This window comes from Dicentrarchus labrax, unplaced genomic scaffold (genome assembly GCF_905237075.1).
Source record: "Dicentrarchus labrax unplaced genomic scaffold, dlabrax2021, whole genome shotgun sequence".
NCBI lineage: Eukaryota > Metazoa > Chordata > Actinopteri > Moronidae > Dicentrarchus > Dicentrarchus labrax.
The window spans coordinates 27,944,500-27,969,170 of record NW_026136713.1 but is presented as its reverse complement, the minus strand read 5'-3'; the positions used below and the strand labels follow the sequence as shown (position 1 = coordinate 27,969,170).

General features: G+C 40.9%; 1 protein-coding gene across 1 annotated transcript in view; it reads left to right on the top strand.

Annotated features, from left to right (window-relative positions):
- LOC127374355 (polycomb group RING finger protein 3) overlaps positions 1–18,851 on the top strand; it is a 61,113-nt gene extending 42,262 nt beyond the window's left edge. The window contains exons 7-10 of the mRNA XM_051419560.1: positions 3,694–3,782; positions 7,976–8,113; positions 10,745–10,825; positions 11,784–18,851. Of these exons, the coding sequence (XP_051275520.1) occupies positions 3,694–3,782; positions 7,976–8,113; positions 10,745–10,825; positions 11,784–11,831 (356 nt within the window). The 3' untranslated portion in view covers positions 11,832–18,851. The remainder of the gene's footprint in view (positions 1–3,693; positions 3,783–7,975; positions 8,114–10,744; positions 10,826–11,783) is intronic.
- Positions 18,852–24,671: the final 5,820 nt, after the last annotated feature.

The window sequence follows — 24,671 nt, the reverse complement described above, 5'->3', positions numbered from 1 at the left end:
CATTTAGATAATGAGAGATAACTTTGTCTGTGATGTCTGCTGTGATTAAATAAATGTCTGTGGCACACAGATTGAAGGATAGGTTAAGTCCAATTTTCCCTCCTCTTCATACTGACCCTACAGTCCGCTCTAAGAAATGGGGGTCAAATTCAGCAATTCTTGGTGTGAGCTAAAACATGTTCCACAGTTCAGCCAAAGCTAATGTTGTACCATAGTTTTAGTACATTCGTCTTCTTAATTGCAAAGACTACGACTGTTTAAAAGTGCCAGCTGACACAATACTGCATATTCTCCTACACAGAACGGAGTAGGACAGCAGTCTTACAGTCTAAATGCCCAGCAGGTGACCTTTAGAGGCTATGCTGTCCCTTACAATCAAACAAAACCAGCTGACACTGTGGTTTTTAGAGCCAGGTGGCTTCACTAACAAGGCCAAAAACATCTCTTCGACTATTTCAGACAAGCTATAGTGAGAATTTTAACATCCAGCATCACCACAGGGATTTTAAAATGGCTTTTTGCTGTAAAACACACAGCCTGACTCTGGCTTGTTTACTTCCACTCTTTACTCTCCAGTCAGAGAAAATGGATGCTCCTCATTAGTTCTTATTTAAGAATGGCAAACCAAAGTTAACACATGGTAAAGCAGAGATCACACAACACTAACTTCAGGCAACAGTGGGCACTCTGTTAATGTTGCCCCTGCCAGCCGAGCTGAACCACATTACACTTAATTAAAGGCTCATTTATCCAGAATCCCTCAGAAAGAGAAACTTTCTCTGGGGTCCTCTCTAACCAGCTGAGTTAAATAAATTCTTCTGGCACATTGCTGACAACAGGACAGGGTAGCACCCCCCCAATTCCTTAGAGCTGAATTCAGGGCCAGAAATGTTAATGCTGGTAACATTATGTCCAATACATTTACTACAGTCGGTCTTGGTGACTTTGGTGCAGAGAAATGCCAACATCTGTTTTCAAGAACAGAAAATCCCATAAGACCATGTAAACCTTCAGTACAAGTCTCTAACCTTTTTAAAAAGGTATTTTTTGGACATTGTATGCCTTTATTAGACAGACAGCCACAGAGTGAAGACTAGAAATTAGGGAAGATGGGGAAGTTGTTTGTATTCTGAAGTTGTTCAAGGTTGCTGCCTTAATCACGAGCCCAGGGCAGCCCAATTCCCTAATAAACAGCAACAATTAATCAGATTATCCTGAGAAGCTGGGGTTTTTGGGGCCTCTGGGGGCTCAGGGTTGTCTGTTTTGCCTGGTAATCCATGTAAATCTATGTAAAAATGCACACTGATGAGGTACTATTGTGGACTGATGCTCATCAACTCATCGGGAATCACAACTGTCTAACTATTTCCCAGCACTGACGTGTTACAATTTTTTACAAACGCAGACTCAGCACATTCTGCCTACTTAACTGTACCTTTACTCCTTCCTCTGTATGTATGACACGCACAAAGTGTGCTATGGGTGTCGACTGGCATGAGATGATGCTGTGTGACGTGGCAGAAGTGTGTTGCACTGCAAAACCTTTAATTGTTTGGAGCTTAAATTCTAGGAGTCTTAAGGTGTTACAGAGACACAGAAAAACACACAATATGCACCATGGACCCAAATGTTAACGTATTATGGCACTGTGACATTAACAGGTAAGTGCGTACACAGTGAGTTTTCTTCCAAGCAAAACTCGACACAGGCAGAACAAAAACTTGGTTTCCACCAGCACACAACAGACTCATTTCTCTAAATTGCCTGGTTTCCTGTGCACTTAACGCAAGAAAATAGAGGGACAGGGTGCCATGATGAGTCTGCTGAGTGCACTTTTCTCTTTCATGACAATATAAACTCCCACACACGGCTAGTTTACTCACTTGATATCGTCATTGTACATGGCTTTGTGATTTAATTGTATGTGAGAGATCGCAAATGAGCGAGTGAGTGGGACAGAAAAAAACTCTTTTAATAGAGAGGCTGCTCAGTTTTTTAAAATCCCCAGACACAAGCAATCATCCCATTACCTGAAACACAAACAGCGTTTTTATGTCTGTTTAGAGTCACTGAGGTACTCCAGGGTTGCTTGAAGGTGAGACACAACAATAAGAGCAAGGCCCTCTTCATAAGCAATCAGTGAGGCCAGCTCTGGAGACAATCACCACAGAGACATCAGGGCAAGCTAAGACCTTTCCCAGTTATACTCAGTGGAATTGGTGACAGTTAGCCTGAACGGAAAATGGTCACAGAGGGGTGAATGCAATCCCATCTGCAGTCTGAGCTGACGTGTACACACACACACACACACACACACACACACACACACACACACACACACACACACACACACACACACACACACACACACACACACACACACACACACACACACCATGTTATTATATCCACTGAATCCAGGAAGAATAGACAGAATTTCTTTTGTTTTTAAAGGTTACAGAAAAGCAATACCTATCTGTGCAGCAATTTTGTCACAGCACCGCAACTTTGACTTTGATAACTAAGTTTCAGGTCTTAAAAATTCAATATTACTACAGTATCACAGCCAACAAGAAGAAAAATATAACCACACCTGTCTTGGACAACTTTGTAGCCGCTGCTTCACAGGGCTTTTAAAAGTAGGTGTGTGTCCTCCACTGTGTTCATGTGCACACAAGAAACCATATCAAAGTAGGAAGGCTATATAAAGTCTCTGTAGTGAGACAGCAGACAAAACAAGCAATTTGAGGACATGTTTCATGAGCATTTTTCACATTGATTCATCAAGAAAGTAATTGTCAGATTAACTGATGATAGTTGAAGCCCTGCAGATCGGTATTTTATACGATCTGTCCATCCACATTTAATTTCAAGTATTACTCTCCAGAGGGAATTAAAGGTACTTTCAGATTGCAGGACACATTTAGTGAATTAACGTTCATAAAATGTATAAAACTTCAAATCATATTCCCTCCAACGTAAGCTTTTCACATAAACTCTTTAAATATAGTTGACTCGAGGTGTACTGTGTGATTCAGGCCTCTTACAGCTCCAAACCATAAGCTCTGTGTGGTGTATTATTAAACAGCACCTTGCCTTTCTTGCAGCACTGTGAACTCATTTCTGAGACACACGGAGTGTGTGAACTCTCTTCCTTCCTATTTTACCATTCATTCACCAAAGACTGCCGCTTACTGATGCCAGCCCTCATGTAGGCTAATCAGTATGGAGAATGACCGAGTTTTCCTTCTTGTTAGAAGTTTTCCTGTATTAGAGACGTGCCCAGACAGCGGATAAGTCGTATAAAGGATGCTTTGACACCCTCCGACGTGTAATTGCCTTATAAATGGACCTCTGCAGGAGGTGTTTTTACGCTCCACCGGCTGCAGGCTGTTTAAATACTGCACAGAGACAAACAAACCCGTTTCCTGTTTTCAACAGGGCCACCATGGACGACAATTAAGCTCAAGCCTCTTGACTTAAGTTAATGAGCATGGTGAGAGAAAAAACAATGCTTCTCCATAACCGGATTGACTGCAGCAAAAACAGAAGCAGATGCAGTTTGAGACAATGAGGTGTCCATGATGTATATGTGCATGTTTAGATCTGTTTCTGTGCTCTGCTCTGGTCAGCAAATGTTTATTCAGAAACTCGACAGCTCAATGCTCTTCCTCCTTTTGGTTTTCTGCACAGGCGATGCAAAATCAGAAGACACGGCCAATAAGGAGGCAGGAGAGGAGAAACCAGAAGAGGACAACGACTATCACCGTAGCGACGAGCAGGTAAGCCCTCACTTACACACGGACAGCAATTTATGCTTCTGATTTCTTCTCAAGGACTCTTAAAAATAACAGCCTCTCATTTAGTCAGTTAAAGGTTTGATTTGTCAAACATAGAAAGAATAATCACTTCACCTGATGACCATGAAGATAGTTTTGATTTTGTCTGTCCAGGTTTTGAGAAATCTGCTTCTTTTCCAGTACAATGTGGGTAAATTTAATTCTGTTCCATTATATATAAAGAATTGAACAGCACAGTTTCCAGTCTTTGGTCCAGTTTTCCAAGTCCCTGTTACCCTGAATAATCCTCAGACTGTCAATAGTTTTTAAACTCAAACTACTTTCTACCCCAAAAAAGGTCCCTATGAACCCTAAATTGTTTTCAAACCAACATTAGCACTTCAGAGTATTGGTAATCAGAGTAACAGGGACATTGTTTCTGGAAATAGAATTGTTGAGATGTAAATGTTTAATGCTGTGAGCACCACAAACATAATCCCATCCTTAATGTTAGCAGTATGGAGGCAGACATATCAGAGTCAGATATCTAAGAACATGGGTAAATAAAATCAAAACTATCTGCATGGATAGATGCCACTAGAGGTAAGTAAGAACCAGTTTTTATGTCATTTTGTTAAACAAGCCCTTTTTTAAATCATATAATATAATATACAAGGAATTTTGGGAAGCACTACACATTGGTTTGTCTTTTAGCAGTGATTACAAGAAGCAAATTGGATAAAATAATTGTGGGTTACAAAGCAGTAACAAAAGCACAAAGGGAAAAAAAATGCTGTTGGCGATAATTGTGGGTACAATTGCCTTAAAAGCCTGCACATCAATTATTGCCTTTACAAAAGTGGCCCCCATGTGATTTACCAGGCTGTTTTACAATTACTGCATTCTTTTGTCTTTGGTTTTTCGCCTGTTTGATTTGTGTAGATCCACAGACACCACAGAGCCACACCACTGCCATCAAAATGGAAATGGGCTTCACTTGATTTCATTTATATTCTGGCACATTCTCAAGCTCTGCAAAATGACATTAATAATGCAAAGAGAGCGCAGTTATTGTTGTGCTGGACAGAGGTTATCAGAAACACAAAGCGTCTCCCCCCGCAGTGTTGCACGGGCTGAGGAAAATTGTTTTTATACCATCTTAGTCGTCGTTTTTAAGAGCACAAAAACCCAACAGGCAGATTTTAAAAAAGCAAACCGGTCGTCTCCAATCAGGCAGCTCTTCACCGCCATGTGGGGAAAACAGGCTGCCCCGATGAGGGTGAAGTTCCTGCCCTTTGGATATTCGGCAGCGGTGCAGGATGCGTTCAGAATAGCTAATACGGCAGACTGTGTGAGCTGAATGCAGGCGTGTCAAATGTCACAGAGAGAGAGAGGGAGAGAGAGCAGAGGAATGACTGATGAAAATGAGAGATTTGCAGGATCGAGAGAGAAAAAGATCGGCTCATGAAAACAAGTCATTATGCAGGGTGAAAATTATAGAACATAATTCCTGTTGGAAGGGGTGGGGGGTCGTGAGAGTTATGAGTAAGAGGTGAGTCTTGTCAGAACGTAAAGGCAGTGGCTGAAATGAGAGGAACATAAAGAGAGAAAACTGATGGAATAAGATGTTAGAGATATGTGCTAAGTAAGGGGTCTTTGAGATCTAAGGGGAGACCAGAAAACCCCCCATAGGTTTCTCATTTATTACTTTGAAAACACTGACAGAAATTGCAGGGCATAGGATTGCTGCTGTGAGATAAAAAAAGGAGTGCTACTGTGATAACCTCACTGAGTTGTAAAATCCTGTCGTTAACCTCTCATTCTGTGCAAGAATAAGAGGTTTGTGTAAATGCTACCGGCTCACAGGACCTGGTCTATAGACTTTCTCCAGGGAACCTTCTACATTTCTTTGTGTGTGCAGACTACGTAAAGATTATCAATAGATTTTGCGAGTGCAGAGGTCTCACATTTTACTGTTTCCACTCTAAACAGCTTATCTGCAGAACAAAGTAGTTGTTTGGAAGAATCGAGTACTATCGGGTAACAAGAAGGGCCGCCTGATAAAAACAATACATTTAGATGTACTTGCCCACTCCTGATAAGTTTCTTGAAGGACCACTTTTGTGTTTGCTTGTACTAACTTAGAGTGAGTTGTAAAACAGTCAAGAGACATTTGAGGACAGAAAACTTCATGCTGTAAAGGTCCTTGGAAGCCCTTTCATTTTCCAGAAATGCAGCAACCAGCCCAGATTGTAGAAAGCAGAGGGTGTCACAATGAAAGATGAAGTGCATTAGAAAACCAAAGAGTTGTGAAGAGAGAACATTGGAAAATGCAAAACAAGATGCCTCATCTCAAAGGGTTTATAGTCATATGTGATCAAGAGGTCCGGAGGATTGATAGCAGCAGTTGCCATCAAGAAGAATGAAGATGAGGGACGAAAGAGTCCCAGAAAGCTGCCCGCCCCCCCATCACGATGTCACTGGAGATGTAGAAGCCACTAGGATGTAGGAACCGGCAGGCAAACCGGCACGCATGGCCAACTTCCAGAACACTTCCCCGCTGTCTTCTGGACGACCTTTCAGAGTGTAACCTTGGGGTGTGAGGCAGTGCCAGAGAAAGCTAACGAAAGCAAAGACGGCAAACAAAAACAGTAAACAAGGATTACAACAGAGCCTCAATGAATCAGAGAAAACCCTACATTATGAGCATGAAGTAGCATTGTTTCAGATGAGGTATAGAGGTAAGGGTAAGATCTCTATGGGGTGAGGAAAAAATAAGAAAAAGCTATAAACTTAATGAATTAGTTATTTTGAGCTTAAAGAGTGTACTTCGAAGAAACTGGACAACGCAGCACTGCTCTGAATTATTAATTGAGCCTTGAATTCTCAAAGCCTGATTTATCGGTGGTCCACATCAATTCTCACACAGAGAGACCCAAGCTTTTCTTTTACACACAGCTACACACACACACACACAGATTTTATGAAAAACAATACCAGTAGACGTATTGCCTCAGACCTCTGCAAGCATTCAGGCTTCAGTAATGAGCCCGTAAAATAATGTTAAGCTTTCTCTGCATGATATTTTCTTGATATGCCTCACTATTGCATCAGTCACGTCTGTGAGTGTGTAGAGCTGTAGCAGGACTCTTTGGCTCCACACCGACGCCACTAATGCACTGTAATGTAATGAAACTGCCATGGAGCCGCTGTGGAGTCCAGATCACCACCGAGGCTTTTATTTCACATTATGAGCCTCGCTCATCGCCAACGCCACTGGAAAGCAGATATATTACGGTGTTGCTCTTTGCTTATAGAAGGTGCACTGAAGCGCTGCCAGTGTTTATTTGAGGAGAGAGATGATTTCAGCGTTTAAGCAGAAACCACGGTTATGTTGCTTTTTCCTGTCTCAATAGAGATGGATTAAAAGAGACAGACAGAGGGAGAGTGTGACAGAAAGGACACCCACAATGAAGAAATATATGGCTTCGGTCCTTCTCTTCTGTCTTTTGATACGTGGGGGCAGGAGCTCAGTGGCAGTAATGCATTCTGACTCCTGCAACCATCGACTGCCAAAACCACCTACCGTTTCACCTCGGGGGGGCAAGTGCACAGGCCAACGGCTGACGCTCGGTTGCATGAAAGAATACAATAAGCAAAACAGACCATTCTGGTTCAGCGAGATGGGTGGTACAAGCAGACTTGGAAATCAGCACCAGTGTCAGACTGAATTAAACAGCTATCACATTGTCCTTTTCTAATCCTTAAGCCTGTTCTCATGAAAGATCGGGCGAAACGAGTAACTCTGGGGTCAGTAGGGAATGAGAATATGCTAAATACTTAGCATCTCTCATGTTTAGCTGCAAGCCCAGACGCAGGTTTCAGAAACAGCACTGCTCCTGTTGTTTTCCCACTTTTTGATATCAAACAAGGCTGTGGTATCCAAGGCAACAATTTGAATTGCACAACAGAAGATAGAATAGTTAAATAGTTGAAAAATGGAGAGAACTGCAAATATATCCTGAAACACTTCTGGGGGAAAAAATGTCAAGTTTGGTTTGAAGGTAGCGCCAGAGGAATGGTCATTTTTTTTAACCAAAGCAAGAGTTTGCCTCTTTTGTACTGCCGCCATTTTATGAATGCCTTATAAACAGTCTTTATTGATGTTTTTATATGTTTGTGTTTCCTCTTAACAGGTCAGCATCTGCTTGGAGTGCAACAGCAGCAAGCTTCGAGGTCTGAAGCGCAAGTGGATCCGCTGTTCAGCACAAGCCACAGTCCTCCACCTCAAGAAGTTCATCGCCAAAAAGCTTAACCTGACATCATTTAATGAGGTACAGAAAAATAACACGCTCCATCAGCCCAGAAAGAAGTGCACTGAGAGGGGACCATTGTAATTCTGTCACAAGCTAAATGTGCTTCTAGTGAAGGGATAAGACTGTGAAACTACAGAGATCACAGGATAAACAAACAAATGCAAGCGAGGGATCTTTTTTTCCCCCGCTTTATGCGAGTTCTCTACATGTTAACCTTTCAACTAACATTTGGCACCAGTCAGATTGTTCCATTGCTTAAAGCTAGATTTAACCTGCAGGTCACACCTCCTACCATTCTGAAAAGGTCTGCAGTGCATTTTCAAATTTTACATTAGTCTGCTCCACAAAGGGAAGAAATATGAAACGTATTAAATATTAGAAAATCACTTCAGCTCACGAATGGTTCTTAATTAAAGGATCTTGACTGGGTGGAGGGACAAGAGGAGAGTGGGCGAGGTGACATATTAGTTTTTATTTCAATTAATTAAATTTAGGATATTCATTTTACAGCATTTTGTGACACGATGAGATCAACTATGGCTTACTGTTCTCAGTCATCTAACAAATAATGTCGATACCATCAGTGTAGTGGAGCAATTTGGATCAAATCTTTTTCATTCTTGGCGTTTGTTTACCTTTTTTTGAAGCACCAGCTGGGCAGAGTGGGCCATGTGTAACAGAAAGTTTAGTTAATCACAAGAACTTACATAAAGGACACTTTATTATACTTCGATGCACTGACTCATACAAGGCCTTTGTGTTTGTTATATTTAGCAGGAAACGAGCTCTTATGATATCTAGATGTGGTAATTTTTCTATTTTTTGTCTTTACCACCCCGTTCAGAGCAGCAGGAGGGGACGGTGGGCGATCATTTGACAGATGGATTTTTAGAATGTCGTGAATAATCATCACAGACGCCTTTGTGTCCTCTATTTATTTATTTATTTATTTATTTATTTTCCGTCTCTTTTTTTACTGGCTGTCACAGAGATGAGTGGGTTGGCTCCATCATATCGTCGGCCTCCATTGCACAACTTTGGCGAGGCAGCCGCTCTCCCCACCAGCCATTGTTGTCCTTTCTATTGACTATCAAAAGCTGTTGTTCGAAGCAATTCTGTTTTCAGCGGCGGGCCAAGCGCAGAGCGTTACAACACTTGGCTTTGTCAGAGAACAGTGCGCCATTTACTCATTCCTCGTGTTTGTAAACCCACCGTTGTGGTCCTGTCACCCATCTAAATGTGTCTGCAGGAACGCCTGAATAAAGGAATAGGAGAAACTTACCAACCTCTTTAAAAAGATTTATTTAATCCTCCAAAGGGACTGCATATCTTAAAGTCAAGTGTGGGATATTAACTCAAAATCACCATATTTGTGCTTGGTTTCATTGGATAGCTACAATATGTCAAAGACTAATGTTCCCTTCTTTGATTGATTAATTGTATACTGTGAAGGGTCCTGATGAGGCTAAACTCTCTAATATAATCTCTAATATGTCAAAAGAAAGAAGCAAAAAATCATCTTGTGGCCCCCTCAGGTTCACCTTGTGAGTGCTTAGGGGGTCCTAAACCCCAATTTGGAAACTACCATTTTAAACAATGCTCATGTCTCTATCTTAATATAATGTGTAATAATCTCTTTGTCTTTAGGCCTGCAACTACTGATTATTTATTTTATTTGTTGATCTGCTTTCTCCACTAACAGAATCTAAATACTCAATAAGGCTGTTTTGTGCCACTGACTGTCAAAAACCTTCAATTTGCTATTGTAGAAGACAAACCAGCAAATACTCACATTTGAGACGCTTAAACATTTGTTTTTTAGTTTTTGTTTTTCTTAAACATTGACTTGAATGCAGAAGTCTCATTACCCTTCTCTGCAGGTTCCTTTTGATGAGGATTAGAAGCAATCTATTCAAAGCTGTGATTCAGTTTTCTGGTTCGTACAAGAAAATCAAGGAGGATCTGGGATGGTCTTTTTTGTAGTTGAAATGTATTTTATTTTGAAACAAAAGCCCTCATTGGCTTTCATGATGAAATCACAGCTCTCCAGCCGTCCCTCTGGATTATTTTTGGTCTCTGGACAGTTTCCACGGCTCTGTCTGTGCTGATAAAGGCCGGCTGGTGTTTATCTATCAGAGCGTCCTTCCAGTCAGAGCCAGCAGGTGGCGCTGTGGCAGTGTTTGTTTCCAGCCTCTCTCTCTCTCTCTCTCTCTCTCTCTCTCCCTCCCTCCCCCCCTCCCTCTGTGTCTCACAGTATTGACTGGCAGATGCAGATGCGAGGCGCTGCTCAGCAGAATATCAATGTTGACTTCACAGGAGGAGCGGTAGATTTGGCGAACCAGCCTCGTGTTCACTATTGAACTGTGTTTTCCCAAAAAGCCCCGCTGCTGCACGGGAGCCAGGGGCCACTCCATGTCAGAATAAGCTTCCTCTCCAAGAAACAGTGATGTTATAACTGAAAATGGGAGCGGAGGGAAATGGGTGGTGGTTTTCACACTTTTCAGACACAGCCTTAAAAAACAAAAAGCAGAGGCGTCTAACCAGTCTAGTCATGTTGTTAACCTCTCCGTAGGGAAATGGAGACTTATGTTCAAACACTCTAAGGTCAGAAATGGTTCACTGATTTGCTCTTTTGTTGACTTTTCACAGCTGGATATTTTATGCAACGAGGAAATCTTGGGAAAGGACCACACTTTGAAATTTGTTGTTGTGACAAGATGGAGATTTAAGGTGAGTTGTGCTTCAGAAAGACGAACATTGTGGCATAACGTGGTGATATGACATCTCAGCTTTGTTGATTTGTAGGCCTAATATGATTGTATTGAAGGTCTAGTGTGTAACATTAGGGAGGATCTGCTGGCAGAAATGAAACATAATATTCATTAGTGTATTAGTGTATAATCTGTGTGTATAGCTACACACGCTTCAGGCTGCCTTCCATCAAAGCTGCCATGTTGAACCGCTATGTTTCTAGCCCAGAAGAGACAAACCTCCTTTTGTGTTTGGAAGGAGAGGGTGAAGCAACAGAGCTGTGATCTGCAGCTACACCACTAGATGTCACTAAATACACACTGGACCTTTAATTCTTGACAAATTAAGACGCTCTTAAAGTCACTCTTAAGTCTGAGTGTATCAAACTGAAATCAGTATAATTCAGTTTTGGCTGATAAAATATTGTTTAAATATCTTAATGATTGAACTAAACTGCATTATTGGTAGGCATCCTCACCTACTGACTGGTTGTCAAACACTGCCCCCTTAGTTACTGTTGCTACGTAGCACCTACTAGCGCAGTGGCCGATTTACCAAATCAACATTTGTGGTCATTTTTGAGACAATTTGGTCCTTCATTTAAATTCTATACATTTATACATTTTAGCTAATGCCTGCTAACGTCGACCGAAGCTCTGATATAGAAGCATCCAGAGTTAGAGCTCCTCTGTAGTGGACGTGGCTAACTTTACAGATTAACACTATGTTTCCTATGTTGTAAGCTAGTTAGCCAGAGATGCTACCGACAGTAACATCGATTCCTTACACTTTTCCACACGTATTTTTACTTTTGGAAGGTTGAATAAAAGACAAGCTTGCGTAGGTACAGTTGATAAGCTAATTGCTGCCAACGCCGTATTAGGGGCTTTAACAGAACCTGCTCATACTGAAGTTATGCTTTTGTTTTTCCCTCCAGAAATCCCCCCTCCTGCTCCATTACAGACCCAAGATGGATCTGCTGTAGCGAAAACGGACACAACGGTTGTTTTTTTGTTTTTGTTGTTTTTTTTGGGGGGGGGGTTTTTGGCCCAGTGGCCGCAGACTGTGCCGAAACCTTTTTATTTATGCAAAGACGATCAACCAACACCAAGCAAACACCCGACGGTCAAAGTCAACACAAGCCAGCAAATCGGGAACTAAAGAGGGCGGGCGGGGAGGGCAAATACAACAAAAACTGGCAACCTCCAGCACAGATACTGCAACACTGGTGTGTTTTTAGGAACTAAAACAACCATTTTTTTGTCCGCTACATCCTAGATATGTGAACAAAAAGAAAAAAAGAACAAAAAAAATGGAGAGAAAGCATATATTTATACTTTTGTACAGAAGAGACACATGGAACCAAGACACTACTGGTGCTCTGTTTACACGCAAACAAGATGTCGGGAATCACGTGACTGTCTTTTTGAGCATCGTGCAGATTTCATCCTCCTGAGACAATGACTGAGAGGAGAGGGGGGCATTTTTTATAACAGGTGTTTTTTCTTTCCTCTTTTCACAATACACTCGACACATCTTGGGAGCACAGAAAGTATATGGAAAAAGTTATATAACAGGCATCAATTTTAAGCTGTTTATCAAGTAAATTGTCTCTGAATCTTTTTTTTTTATTTTCATTTTGTTGGCTTTGTCTAATTTGCTATTGGGTTCTTGATGATTGTCAATTGTGAATAGGCTAAAATGTTTTGTGTAGTAATTTATGTTCTATATACCAATATTGTACATAAAATGTCATTACAGAGAGAGATTGAAGAGAGTAAGAGAGACTTTAGACTGTTAAAAAAAAGAGTGGATCCCAGAAGTGCTATCTATATTTTGGGGGGCGATAAGTGTCCGGAGGCGATAAATTAGGATTTTTAAAAGACAGACTCATTATCAGTATCAAAATATATAAATGCATCTTTATGTTGTCTAAGAAAGACACAAAACAGATATATCAAATCCTCTGCCATTTGTGTGTGTGTGGGGTCTAAGTATGTTACTTTGCTCTCATAGCATTACTTTAGGGCAGATAAGAAGAAAGCTTCAACCACCCCCTCCCAACTCCATGCTCCTCGTCTGACCTGGAATACAGCTATCCTTGTCTTTTTTTTTTTTGGACGTCATTATCAACCAATTCTGTCTTAACAATAATGCTACACAAAAACACTCATGTTCAGAAATGCCTGCAGGACATAACAATGCAATATTTGGGCAGAGAACTTGTTCATTTGTATTGATTTTAATCTTGTTTTCACACCATGCAGTCCTTAATATCCATCCTTGTGTTTCTGCAGCAGCACCAGGCAGGCAAATACTGATACACCCACATGTTTACAGCTCTTGGGTCGCGCTGCTAGCAGCAGATGTTGCTGGCACTATTATACACATTGCATTTCAGTTTGCTCACATTTCAGTGGAAAACTCAGAGCTGTAATAGACATGATTTTTGCAACACACCAGTCTCACTTGTCTTAACAGCGGGGATGCAACAGAGTAGAGTACCTTATCCTGAATCTCTCATTTAAGAGCAAAATATAAAGCGTCTGGTAGATTGTAAGCTTTCTCTTCAGAGCAGGACTTCGTCAGTAAGAACCACCACAGGCAGGCCGGTTTGATGAGCATGAGTACAGATTACTGACGTCACATTGTTGTGTTTGTGGGGTATTTTTCAGTTTCTTCTCACTGCCAGTTGGAGTTGCAAATGTGCAGAGCTGCACAGTGTTTAAGAGAGTCAATTTAAGAACATTTCTGAAAGTCGAGTGAATATTGCTTTTTTCACAAAATCTGTATAAAACTTGGAATTTTTTGCAGGATAGCTAGTGTTCAATATTGTTGACTTCACAAGACACAAATTTTTGAGAAATAACTCTTAAATTCAGGTTTTCTCACAGGCTTTTTGAACATTTTGATAATGTAATTCTGGATAAAATGACTACTGATTGGTCATTTGGTGCTTACAAATGTGTGTTTTAATCTTGAGGAGGATTGTTCCTCAGGAACATGCTGTTCTTACTGTAACTGTGTGACACAGCAAACCAATGTTCTGTTTAACAAAGAAATGTCTTAACTCGCAACATTCAAAGCTAAACTGTCTTTAACCTTCCCACAACTGGACCCCTAAACGCCGTGTCAGACCTCAAGTAGTATTACCTCACTGACCTGTCTCATCAGTAATTAAAGGACAGTTATTTACCCTTTGCATTGTACCTGCCCACAACAAGCTGTTTTGTCTGTATGTTCACATGCAGGGTTCCTATCCATCGGTAGGTTCCACCAGTCTGAAAGCTCTGAAAACACAAACTCTGGTCCATCTATGATATACACATATGTTGGAACTGCTCTGATCATTCCCAGTATTGTGGAAAGTGCAGTTTTGGATAGTCTCGAGGCAAAGTCAGTTAGTTCATCTATTGTAATCGATAGATACACAATGCTGGATCATAGATGTTGATCATTTGGGATTTGGAAATGGAAAAATGTATAGGAACCCTGCCACATAAGGACCTATGACTTGTGTATTAAACGTTTTTATAGCCTACAGGTCTGTACCTAACCAGCTCAACCAAAACTCCTCCTGCAGTCTTTAATGTCACTTCTCATAGTGACTTTTATGTTTCAAGGACCTTCATCCAGTCACATATGTAAATTGTTCATTGTTTTTGGTTTTTAGTTTTCGTACCAATTCTCCTACCTAATATCCTAACAGACTGTATGGGTTTTAATAAAAGGTTAAAAGGCAGATGGCCTCCTGTTTGCCTGGAGCCAGTACGCGATTGGTTCGACCTGCACCAGGTGCTTGGACCCTGGTGTACCTGTTTCAAGGCTGGGTGAAAATCTGGTTATTAAATTATAAACCGGCAAAAACATAATGCATTTTTTTTGCCATTTATTTTTCAGTTACTACTCCCCATTTCTCTCTTCCCTTAACATTCTGTAAACACTCATTGTAAACTCTTGCTACAACTTTTTGATGAAACAAAACAGATTCAGATTAAAATGATTTAAAAACCAAAAACAATGAGCCTTACCAGCTTGTCAGCTCATGAAAGAGTACTGTGTTAGAAAATCCCCACAGGAATCATGTAATAATTGTCTCCATTATCTCTGCAAGTGCAGACTTGGTGTGTTAAAGGCGTATACACAGGCTGTTTTATAGAAATGAGGCTCATGTCAAGTAATTCTCCAGTGTTCAGAGACATCAGTGATCTGGTTTGCATGTTGATGTTGGGAAATCCTGTTAAACACCTGGGATGGCGGATACCATGTTCCATGTTATTTTGTAACTTCTGTAAAGTCTCTGCTCCTCACGTCACCCAGAGTCGTCGTCATGTTCAAAGTGTTGCCACCTCCTGCTTCTCCTGTAAGAATTCAGTCTGTTTATGATAAATGTGCATAAGCTTTTTCCTCAGGTGATAAAGCTGTAACCCCCACCACGAAGGTGCTACTGTAATGGTGACTACAAACAGAAATAGTTTTTATCAACACACTCATTTCTGTATATGCAGAACACTGCGTACACTGCTCTGTACTGTTTAGAAGGACTGGCATTGAAACAAAGGTTTCATCTGTTCATTTTTGTAAACTTTTTTTTGTTTGATGTGGTTGCGTTCACACTGCAGCTTTGTGCTACTGTTTCCCCCTCACATCAGATGAAAACATTTTGTCTTGACCACGTTTATCTTTAGTACAGTATCACAGGAGGGGTCTCACACGTTCGAAGGAACAGATCCACACGTAACAGCTAGTGTTTTACTCGCTCTGAACGCAACTCGAAGCAAATTTTACACCTCAGTTTTATGCGCACAACTACAGTGATGGTGTAATAGGTCCCAGGTGCTACACAATGCGGGCGACCTACACTCAGTTCTGGGCCTGAATGCATCCTATGTAGAGCACTGAAGCTGCTTCCGCTCTGTAGATGGACTACTTTCACAGCGCTGGCTGTGTAGACACAAGGCTTGCGAGTTCATTGACCGTTGTAATCTCAAACCGTCACCTATGGAAACTGTCTCGATTTGTCATAACAGTGTCACCATGTAGGACAAAAACACAACACAGTGGAAATGAGACCAAACAGAATCTCATGTGCAAGGTCTAAAACTAGTAACTGATGACAGCATGAATGTTTTACCTACATGGTGATGTTCTGTGGAACTGTTGTCTATTTTACAGCTTGCAGGTTCCTGTGTTCTTGTTAAATCACACAATAGACAAATATACACAAAAATCTAATGTGTGGATTTCAACATAAAAGGCTGCAGTGTGAACAAAGCCTTTCACTTTGTCCCTGTGTACTGAGTATTGTTCCAAGAGCCCTGTGATCTATGTGACGGATGGGGAACCTGATGGAACTGTTGGGGTCTTTGCCACAGTGATGGTCAGAGATGCTCTGTCTCCGCTGTGCTCTCTATGGTGCTAACAACTCCTTGTTTCAAACTTCAGACGTTTTCAAGAAAGATTCAGTCAGAGACAGAAAAGCACTGTGCTGCGAAGTTCTCCTGTCGGCCTGTTTCCCCAAACGACCTTGCACTGTACGTGTACGTGCTCGAGTCCTCTGGTTGTCTACTCTTGTCGGAGCTGTCTCGCTGTGCAGATAAAGAAGGTGCTGGCTTTTTCTGTTTCTTTTTCATTGGTTTGTTGGCTGGGCTTGCTCTGGAAAGCAAATTTAAATAAATCATAGACTGTGACGGGGCTGATGCTGTGAAAAATAAAAGAAAACTGGTGAGAAATTGGGTGTGCCAGCTGCAATTTCCTGCCTCAAAGAGAAACTCACACTTATTATAGGCTTCTCTGGTGAGATGTGTGGGCCTCCATCTCTAACAGTGTATGACTTACAGTTGATTTTTGTTTTAGTATTCCCAAAGTTCTCTCAAGCTCTAGGGAGTTTGACCTTCTGTGTGTGTGTGTGTGTGTGTGTGTGTGTGTGTGTGTGTGTGTGTGTGTGTGTGTGTGTGTGTGTGTGTGTGTGTGTGTGTGTGTGTGTGTGTGTGTGTGTGTGTGTGTGTGTGTGTGTGTGTGTGTGTGTGTGTGTGTGTTGCATCTGCCACCTCCTCTGCACCAGAATGGATCGATGTTCATGCTTTTTATCGGCACCAACATTGAGACATCAGTGCCGCTATGCTTGACAGGCGAGCTAAGAGGCTTACAGGAGGCTCGACTCTGCCTGGCTGCAGATAGGGCTCCGTATCGGTTCCAAAAGGTCTCCGGCATGGAGGGGAGGCCCGTGATCTGTCAGAGCTACAGCTCTCGGGCTCATCTTCTCGGCTTCAACCTTGAACGCCTGTCAGGCTGCTTGTTAACTCCCGCTAGGATCTGTGGGTGAGAGGGGGTGGGGGATTTCCATTCGGGGTGGTTTCACAGCTTCACGTGGACTCTGCTTACCAGTACCTACCACCATGATGTGAAGACGAATAAACAATTTATTCGGGCTGCTTTGTATGCCCTTTCTGAGCTCGTCTCAGAAGCTCTACATTCATTTCTAGCTTATTGGCAGCAGAATCATTCCTGGCAACTTAAAATATCTCTTCTTTGTTCACTCCACTGTACTAAGTGTCCACTCCGGGAGTGTGATAGCTTTCTTTGTTGCCCAGCTCACTGTTTCTCCCTCATTTCTGAGTCCTCTCTAAAACTCAGTAATCTCACAGGCAGGCTTTGTGTGTGACAGCGAGGGAGACCTCAAGGGTCACTCAGATGACTGCACGGACACACTCCAAAAAAAATAATATATATATATATATATATATATATATATATATATATTGTCTGGCCGGAGTGGCCATGCACTGCTGCAGTTGCTGCCTGCTCTAAAAGGCTGCTCCACTCTGAAAAGCGCCACGCTCAAGTGCACTGAATCACGTCGCCATGGGTGGTGCGGTTTGAAAAGCAAAAGACTGGTTAAATTATGGATTGTTTTACCACTTCAGGGTCGTGGCTGTTGCTTTTGGAGATTGTTCACTGGTGGCGGGATCAGCAAAGTCCTCTTTTCAAAGACGCAGTAGTTGAAAAAGACTCCCCTTGACGTTTATGTATGAGTGTCAGATTGAGACTGCTGGTTTCAGTAATTCCCAAATAAAGTGGGAAATCGGTCCACAGCTATCAACCTCACAGTGGCATGCCCCCATGAGCCATAGCAGATGTCATCAATAAATCTGTCCAGTTTTTTTTTATTATTTATTTATGCTGAAAAAGTGACTTCTGCAGTAGTTTCTTGGTTATTGAATTTTTTGAGAAGAGATTTGCTCTCCTTTTTTTGCTCACAAATTTTGTATTTCTCTTTTTTTGTGAAACCTATATTGAACTCATGCATAAAATGGCTTAAATTATGAATTTTGCAATTGAATTCCCCTTTTTTGTATTATTCCAAGTGAGTTAATGTCTACGCAATGCTCTGTCTGTGTATAACAAACACATAGGTGTCTTCTTTTTTAGGTCAAGCAAAAAAAACAACAAAAAAACAAGAGAAGTAAATTGTGTGAATCTGGCAATGTGGTTATTGTATTTGCAAGGAAAATGTGCAATATACGGTTCTCAGATGGTTCCAGGTTTCAGCATAGAACTCCAATATTTAATTTTTAAACTGTTTTTTCTTTTTTCCAGTCAGTTCCTCAGGTCACTAAATGCCTTCTGGTCCTGAGGGTGACCAGGAAATCTCAGAACATACACTAATGCACCCGAAATACAAAACGACTGGATTATATTTTAGTCTTGTCTCTCTCTCTTTTCTTTCCTCCCCGTTTTTGTCTGTGACAGTTTTCTCAGACTTTGGTTGTTTTGTTTTGTTTTGTTTTCAGGTTAACACAGGCACTTGTTCAGGTGTCCTTTTCCTTGCCTCCTTTTGTATTATTGTTATTTATTGCACATGTAATGAACTGGTTTCCATTGCCACATTAAATTCAAGGAGTTTTGGGTCTAGAATGGGGCTGGAATTTCTTACGTACAAAACTACAGAAGCTTTTGTCAAAACCTAAGTGTGTATTTCATCAATAAATGCCTTTTAAAAGTGCTCCTGTGCTGTGGTGACTCATTTGTTAAACCCAACTGTCAGTGTGGCACATGTCCGCAACCCTGATGGTGCCTTTCAAAGCTCCATTAATCAACATTATGTATGTACTAATCAATCAGATAAACCATGTGCACTGGTACCAGAATAGGGGAGACAACAAGACTTTTTGTCCCCCCCACTTTCAGGTGTAACCTCTTCAACTCTGTGCCGACAAACGTCTGTGGCTAGAATTACTGTCTTACAGAGGCGGTAGGCTCAGTCTTAAAGCTAGAGTTAATATACTATACTATATAAAACTATTAGACCTACCATGTCATGCTTGCTTGTCGGGAAGGGTTAAATAACACTCGAAAGTTAGGCTAAATTTGGTGATGAAAAAACTGGCATGGCTATTGTCAAAGGAGTCCCTTGACCTCTGACCTCAAGATATCTGAATGAAAATGGTTTCTATGTGTATCCATGAGTGTCTTCTTTACCGACATGCTCACTTTATGCTAATCCCATACAGTTTTTTGTATGTAGTATAAATGTTATTTTTTCTTAGTATACTTGAATATTTCTACATACTGTGGATTTTAAACAAACTGGCAGTTTTCCTTACGATACTGATCACCACGTTAGTTTTTTAGTGAGGAGTGACCATATTATAAGAACTAATACATTAATACCTTAACACATCATGAATTGCAGTTTAATTCCAGTGATGAAAATCCTAAAAATGAAAAGTTGAGATCGATTGATGTTTACATTGGTGTTAATAGCTGATTGCAGTTGTTGCTGATTGTTGGTGTTATGGTTAGATTTACTGTCAGATAGAAAAGCTTGAGAGGGCAGTCTCTCAATAGAAAGATGTATGGTAATATAAACGCAGTTTTGGAGATATTCTAAAAGTCTTTCTGAAAGGGTTGGTTGCTGCAGTCTGCAAAAGCACCATCATCCTGAATGAGGACTTAAACCTGATCTGCAGAGATCTCTTACGTTCACATTTGTTGGAGTAGTTAAGGTCACGTTGGTCAAGAAATTGGAAAAAAGAATTGCAGTATCCTGTGAAGATGTGCAATAGTGCTGTTTGTCTGTGGCTTGTGGTGCCCTCTTGTGCAGTTTGGTAATTTATATAGTGTGGCAGACAAAGATGAGTGGGCTAGAAAAGGTGTGTTCTTGTAGGAACATGTTATTTTTTCCTATTAATCATCGATCAATCATGTTTCCCTTATCTACTGCATGGTGAAACCCCAAAGTTAGAAAAGTCCAATCCAAGTGGGCACAGAGTTCCCTTTTTGATGGTGATTACTTTGTCACTTATCTATACACTAGTTATATCTCATTGAAAATAACATGTTTTTCTTATTAATACATTTGTGTAAATGGTATTGGACACTGCTTATACTGTACTGCAGATTGTTAAAAGTGATGAAGTGAGCATAATGGGAGATGTCAGAGGTTTTGTTTCATTTTTTAAGAGAAAATAATTGGTATTTCTTTTCTTTCAATATGAAGACAAATGTATCTGTTATTTATTCTGTCTATAGCTGGGGCAGCAGTTTATTGTTGAATTCTTTCATTTCCATCAACCGTTTCTAATGCAATACTTACAGAATGCTAGTAAAAATGTGTAAATGTGTTGATGGAAACATGGCTACAGTTAGCAACTACAGCTGGTAAACATCGTGGAGCATTTAGCAGCTAAAGAGTCAGATATTTTTTCTCAGGAGCTGAAAGCCAAACCACAGCTCAGTGAGAGTGAATGTTGCTCTATATCTTGTGGATGTGTAAATAAGCTACATTTTATCCAAAGCAACCTCAGAAGGAGATATGTCAGGTCAGTGGGTCTGTCAGACTGCGGTTCCACAGCAGTCAAATATAAACTTGTCATTTTGAAACTGAAAAGATGCAGAAGTCAACATATAGTGGGTGAGAGTGGACACAGTTTGGACCTCCTGCAGAGCAGCTGTGAGGGAGAGCAGAGCTATCCGTCTGCCAAGTTAGTCACACTGAGCACACAGCAGCAGAAAACTCCTCAGATTTTTGTGGCATGGACAATGCAGAAGATGCTGTGTGTATCAGTCAAAGGACCATTTGTCACCAACAACTGCCTCACAGCATTGTGGCAGATGTCAAATGTCAGGCAGTCAGTGTCAGGGCCTCAAGTTTCCATCTGCTCACACTGCAGCTCGATTTGATTTGATTTTTCTGACAAATATATAAAACAGTTCATATAGCTGCAGATACATGTAGTATAATCCAAACGAGACAATCAGTAAAAAGATTACCTATTTCTATAAATGTTCTTAATGCCTGCCACCGGGTCAGATTTGGTCGCATTACTCTTGAAATCAATTAAACACTGCATTAGAAACACTATCACTTTTGTCCATAGGAAACAACCCAAAATTCCTTGTTACTGCTTTAAAGGTTTTATATATACGAACCTCCACTTGCTACTGGATGTCACATGCAGAGCACCAGCTACTGAAGTAGGTGCAAAAAATATTTGTCAAAAGGGTTGCAATGACTGCAGTGTAAACTAACATTATTCCTTGGGGACAAAAGCGGCCATCAAAGTATGTCCACTAAAAGGGCTTGTTCTTGCCAGGCTCAGATTGTTATTCTAAGGGTCTGAACATAATAGAACAGAGATAGACCTTTTGTCAGACAAAAGCACTCATTTTAGCTCACATATCATCATAATTTCATAACTTCATTCTTAGTAGGGGTGTAAGACATTTTTTTTAAATATCATATCGCAATATTTTGTTTTGTGATATTGTACTGATTCTCAAAAACACTATTTTTTTCTGTTTAAACCTTTATCTTTATATATAGCTAATAGTTGTTTACAAGAACACAAAAGAAAGTTTCTGTAAAGTAACTAGAGTAAATGTAATTCCATTCTTCTACCCCTGTGAACAACGAAGACTTCACTCCTTTTTTTCCTTTGACATCTGATGCACTTGAAGCTGTAGGGAATCCTGCCAATCTGTTACTCCAAACAGATTAAAATAATTGATTATTTTTCAAACACAATTTCACACATAACCGGTTTCGAGCGTGACAGTTGTGGCTTCACAGCTCGTATTAGCTTTTGGTATTTGGAGCTGAAGCTGATAGAGAGCTCTGCATTGCTATTAGTTGGGGGAAACCAAATGAGGTTTTGAATGTATAGGGGATGGACACGGCTTCATAAAAGCTTGTGCAATACTCAGCAAAGCTTAGAATGTTCAGTTTTTGTTGAGACTGTCTGAAGCAGCAGTATTCTTTACTGTGATTATATGCATGAAACATAAATGGACAGCTTTAATCACCCCCACTGTGCCACTGATACTTGATTATTGGTTTGAAATGACAAATATATGACTTCATTTTGTATCAATGGCCCCCCTGTGGTGCAGTGACGGAGTCAAGGCTTTATTCGCTGCTCGCAGTTTGAGGAATTACTCTCAGAAGACAACAGGATGCGATGAGTTGTTTGTTTTCTCAGGACCATTAGATGGCAGCTATTTCAGTCAGTATCTGTGGGCGGAGTGCTCAGATGTGTGAAATGAGAAGAGGAAAACCATATTATTGACTCATTAACCAAGCCGTGGTGCGGAGGCTGCAGATCTTTCTTTTATTTTCCCTCACTGGTGCTTCAGCACATTGCGCTGTTATTACACCAGCAGGGGCATCGGGTGTCACATTCAGGGCAGTTAATCAGGATGAGAGTGTTTCGGTGATGTAATGCTGTGGTTTACAATCTTTTTACGTTGTGACTGCATAAAAACAAATCAATGGCTAGCAGACTCTTCGTAATAGGTTCATAATAGGTGCCAAAACTTCTGCACTTTTACCTGAATAACATTTTCTCTTGCAATACAGTACTTTTGTACTTTGGAGGTATTTAACGAAAAAGATCTGGATACCTCTTCCACCACTGCACCAGTTATAGTTTTCTCTTGGGAGAGTGCTAAAGTTGCCTTGCTCAGCTTTAAAACTATACACTTTTTAGGGAGATCCTAATTGCTATGTCCTTAAAACAGCCCCTTCCACATCATCTGCACATGCTGACAGCTGTGGGGTTCCAGCAGATCAGGGAAGTCTGAGCCAGCACCGTGGATGAACATGAGTTCCCCTCGTACTGGGTGACCCGCTGGATGCGGTTCGATGCTTGAAGGATGTAAGTGCAGGGATCGGCAAGTGTCACCAGGTTATCCTTCAGTGCTCCAGCGCCCAATTCTCTTGATGTGTCTAGACAGCCATGGGTGGAATGACAGCGAGAGCAGCCCTGTGCTGCGTGATATCCTCAGTGCTGCTGGGTTTGACAGCAGCCTCCCCGTCCGTCTCCCCTCTCGCCTCGACTGAAAAATCAAAGCCTGCTATCTACGGTTAGCATGGTTGGTGTAAATCAGTTTAGTACTTAACCTTGTCAGTGTGTCAGCTCTGTGAAAGACTGGACCTCAGAGTTTGGTCAGTAACATTAAATCACAATTAGTTTGAACATTGCTGTGAATATGTGGCTGTCTCAAATTGCATTCAGCCACAAAATGTAACCTTTAGAGACAATTTCTCCTCAGGGATGAAAAAACCTTGCAGAAGTTTTACACTTCTAGCTATCTATAAATTCATTTTTTTCTTATTTATTTCTTTTCATTTACTTTCAATTCTTTCCCTTTATGGGTTTGGCAATATTGTTGCTTCAGGTTATTACTGCTCTGTGTGATACAGGGTGAGGCCAGTGGAGTAAGGAAAGGTCAATAATTCATCAAAGGTGGCAACACAAAAAACATCTTTCAGCTCCAGAGGGAAACACTTATGGAGGCCACAGAACAAAACTAAATCTTTTGAGGTATTTTATATTTGTGTACTGTAATATTATTTATTGTCTTGAGGTTCTACTAATTCCAACTTTGAAAATCAAAGAATTGATTCATAACCACATATGTTTCTCATAATTAGAAGACAACATGCAATGTTCATTCAACATTTCAACTGATGCAGATTTACCAATTGAAAACCATTCTTTTTTAAAAATAATGTTTGGGCTTTTATTGCCTTTATTAGCTAGTAGCAGCTGAGGATAGACAGGAAATAATCAACCACCAGGTGAGCTTCTGGAGCTCTACAAAGTAATTTTTAAAACTTTGTTTGACTTTTTGATTTAACCTTTTGACAGCTGTCAATTGAGCTGACAAAATGTATAGACATCAGCAAATACAAAACCTGCTTCTATCACCACAGATGTCTATCACCGTCTGTCACGCGCAATCACTTCAATGGACATTATAACGTAGTCAAACTCTTACTGGAACCAGTCGGGAAAGAGCAAAAACATCTTTTCCATTATGGAAGAAATGTTCTCCAGTTCTGCCAGTACTTCCTCAAAAGATGCTGATTGGTCTGATACTGCGTAGATTGGCCACAAACACATAGACTGAAGCTTGGCAAAATGGATTCTCGCATGACCTTCAGCTGCCTCACAAGGTTAGCACCTCCCTTCACTTTTAACAAGAAATGTAAATATCAAATAGCAAGAATTGTTTTAAAATCCTGCTTGAGAATAGAAACATTTCTATGATAGAGACATATGGCCTCAGGAAATCAAAGAGAAGTGTGTGTGTGTGTGTGTGTGTGTGTGTGTGTGTGTGTGTGTGTGTGTGTGTGTGTGTGTGATGGTGATTTAAGAACTACAGAGCTGACTGTGATCCATGTTGACTGGATGTAAGGCTACAGATGGTGTCAACACTCATGGACTGGGTGTAATGACACTCAGAGGAACATCTCCCAAAGCCCTGGTATTAACTCTCCCCATGGCAACTGCAGACACACACACACACACACACACGC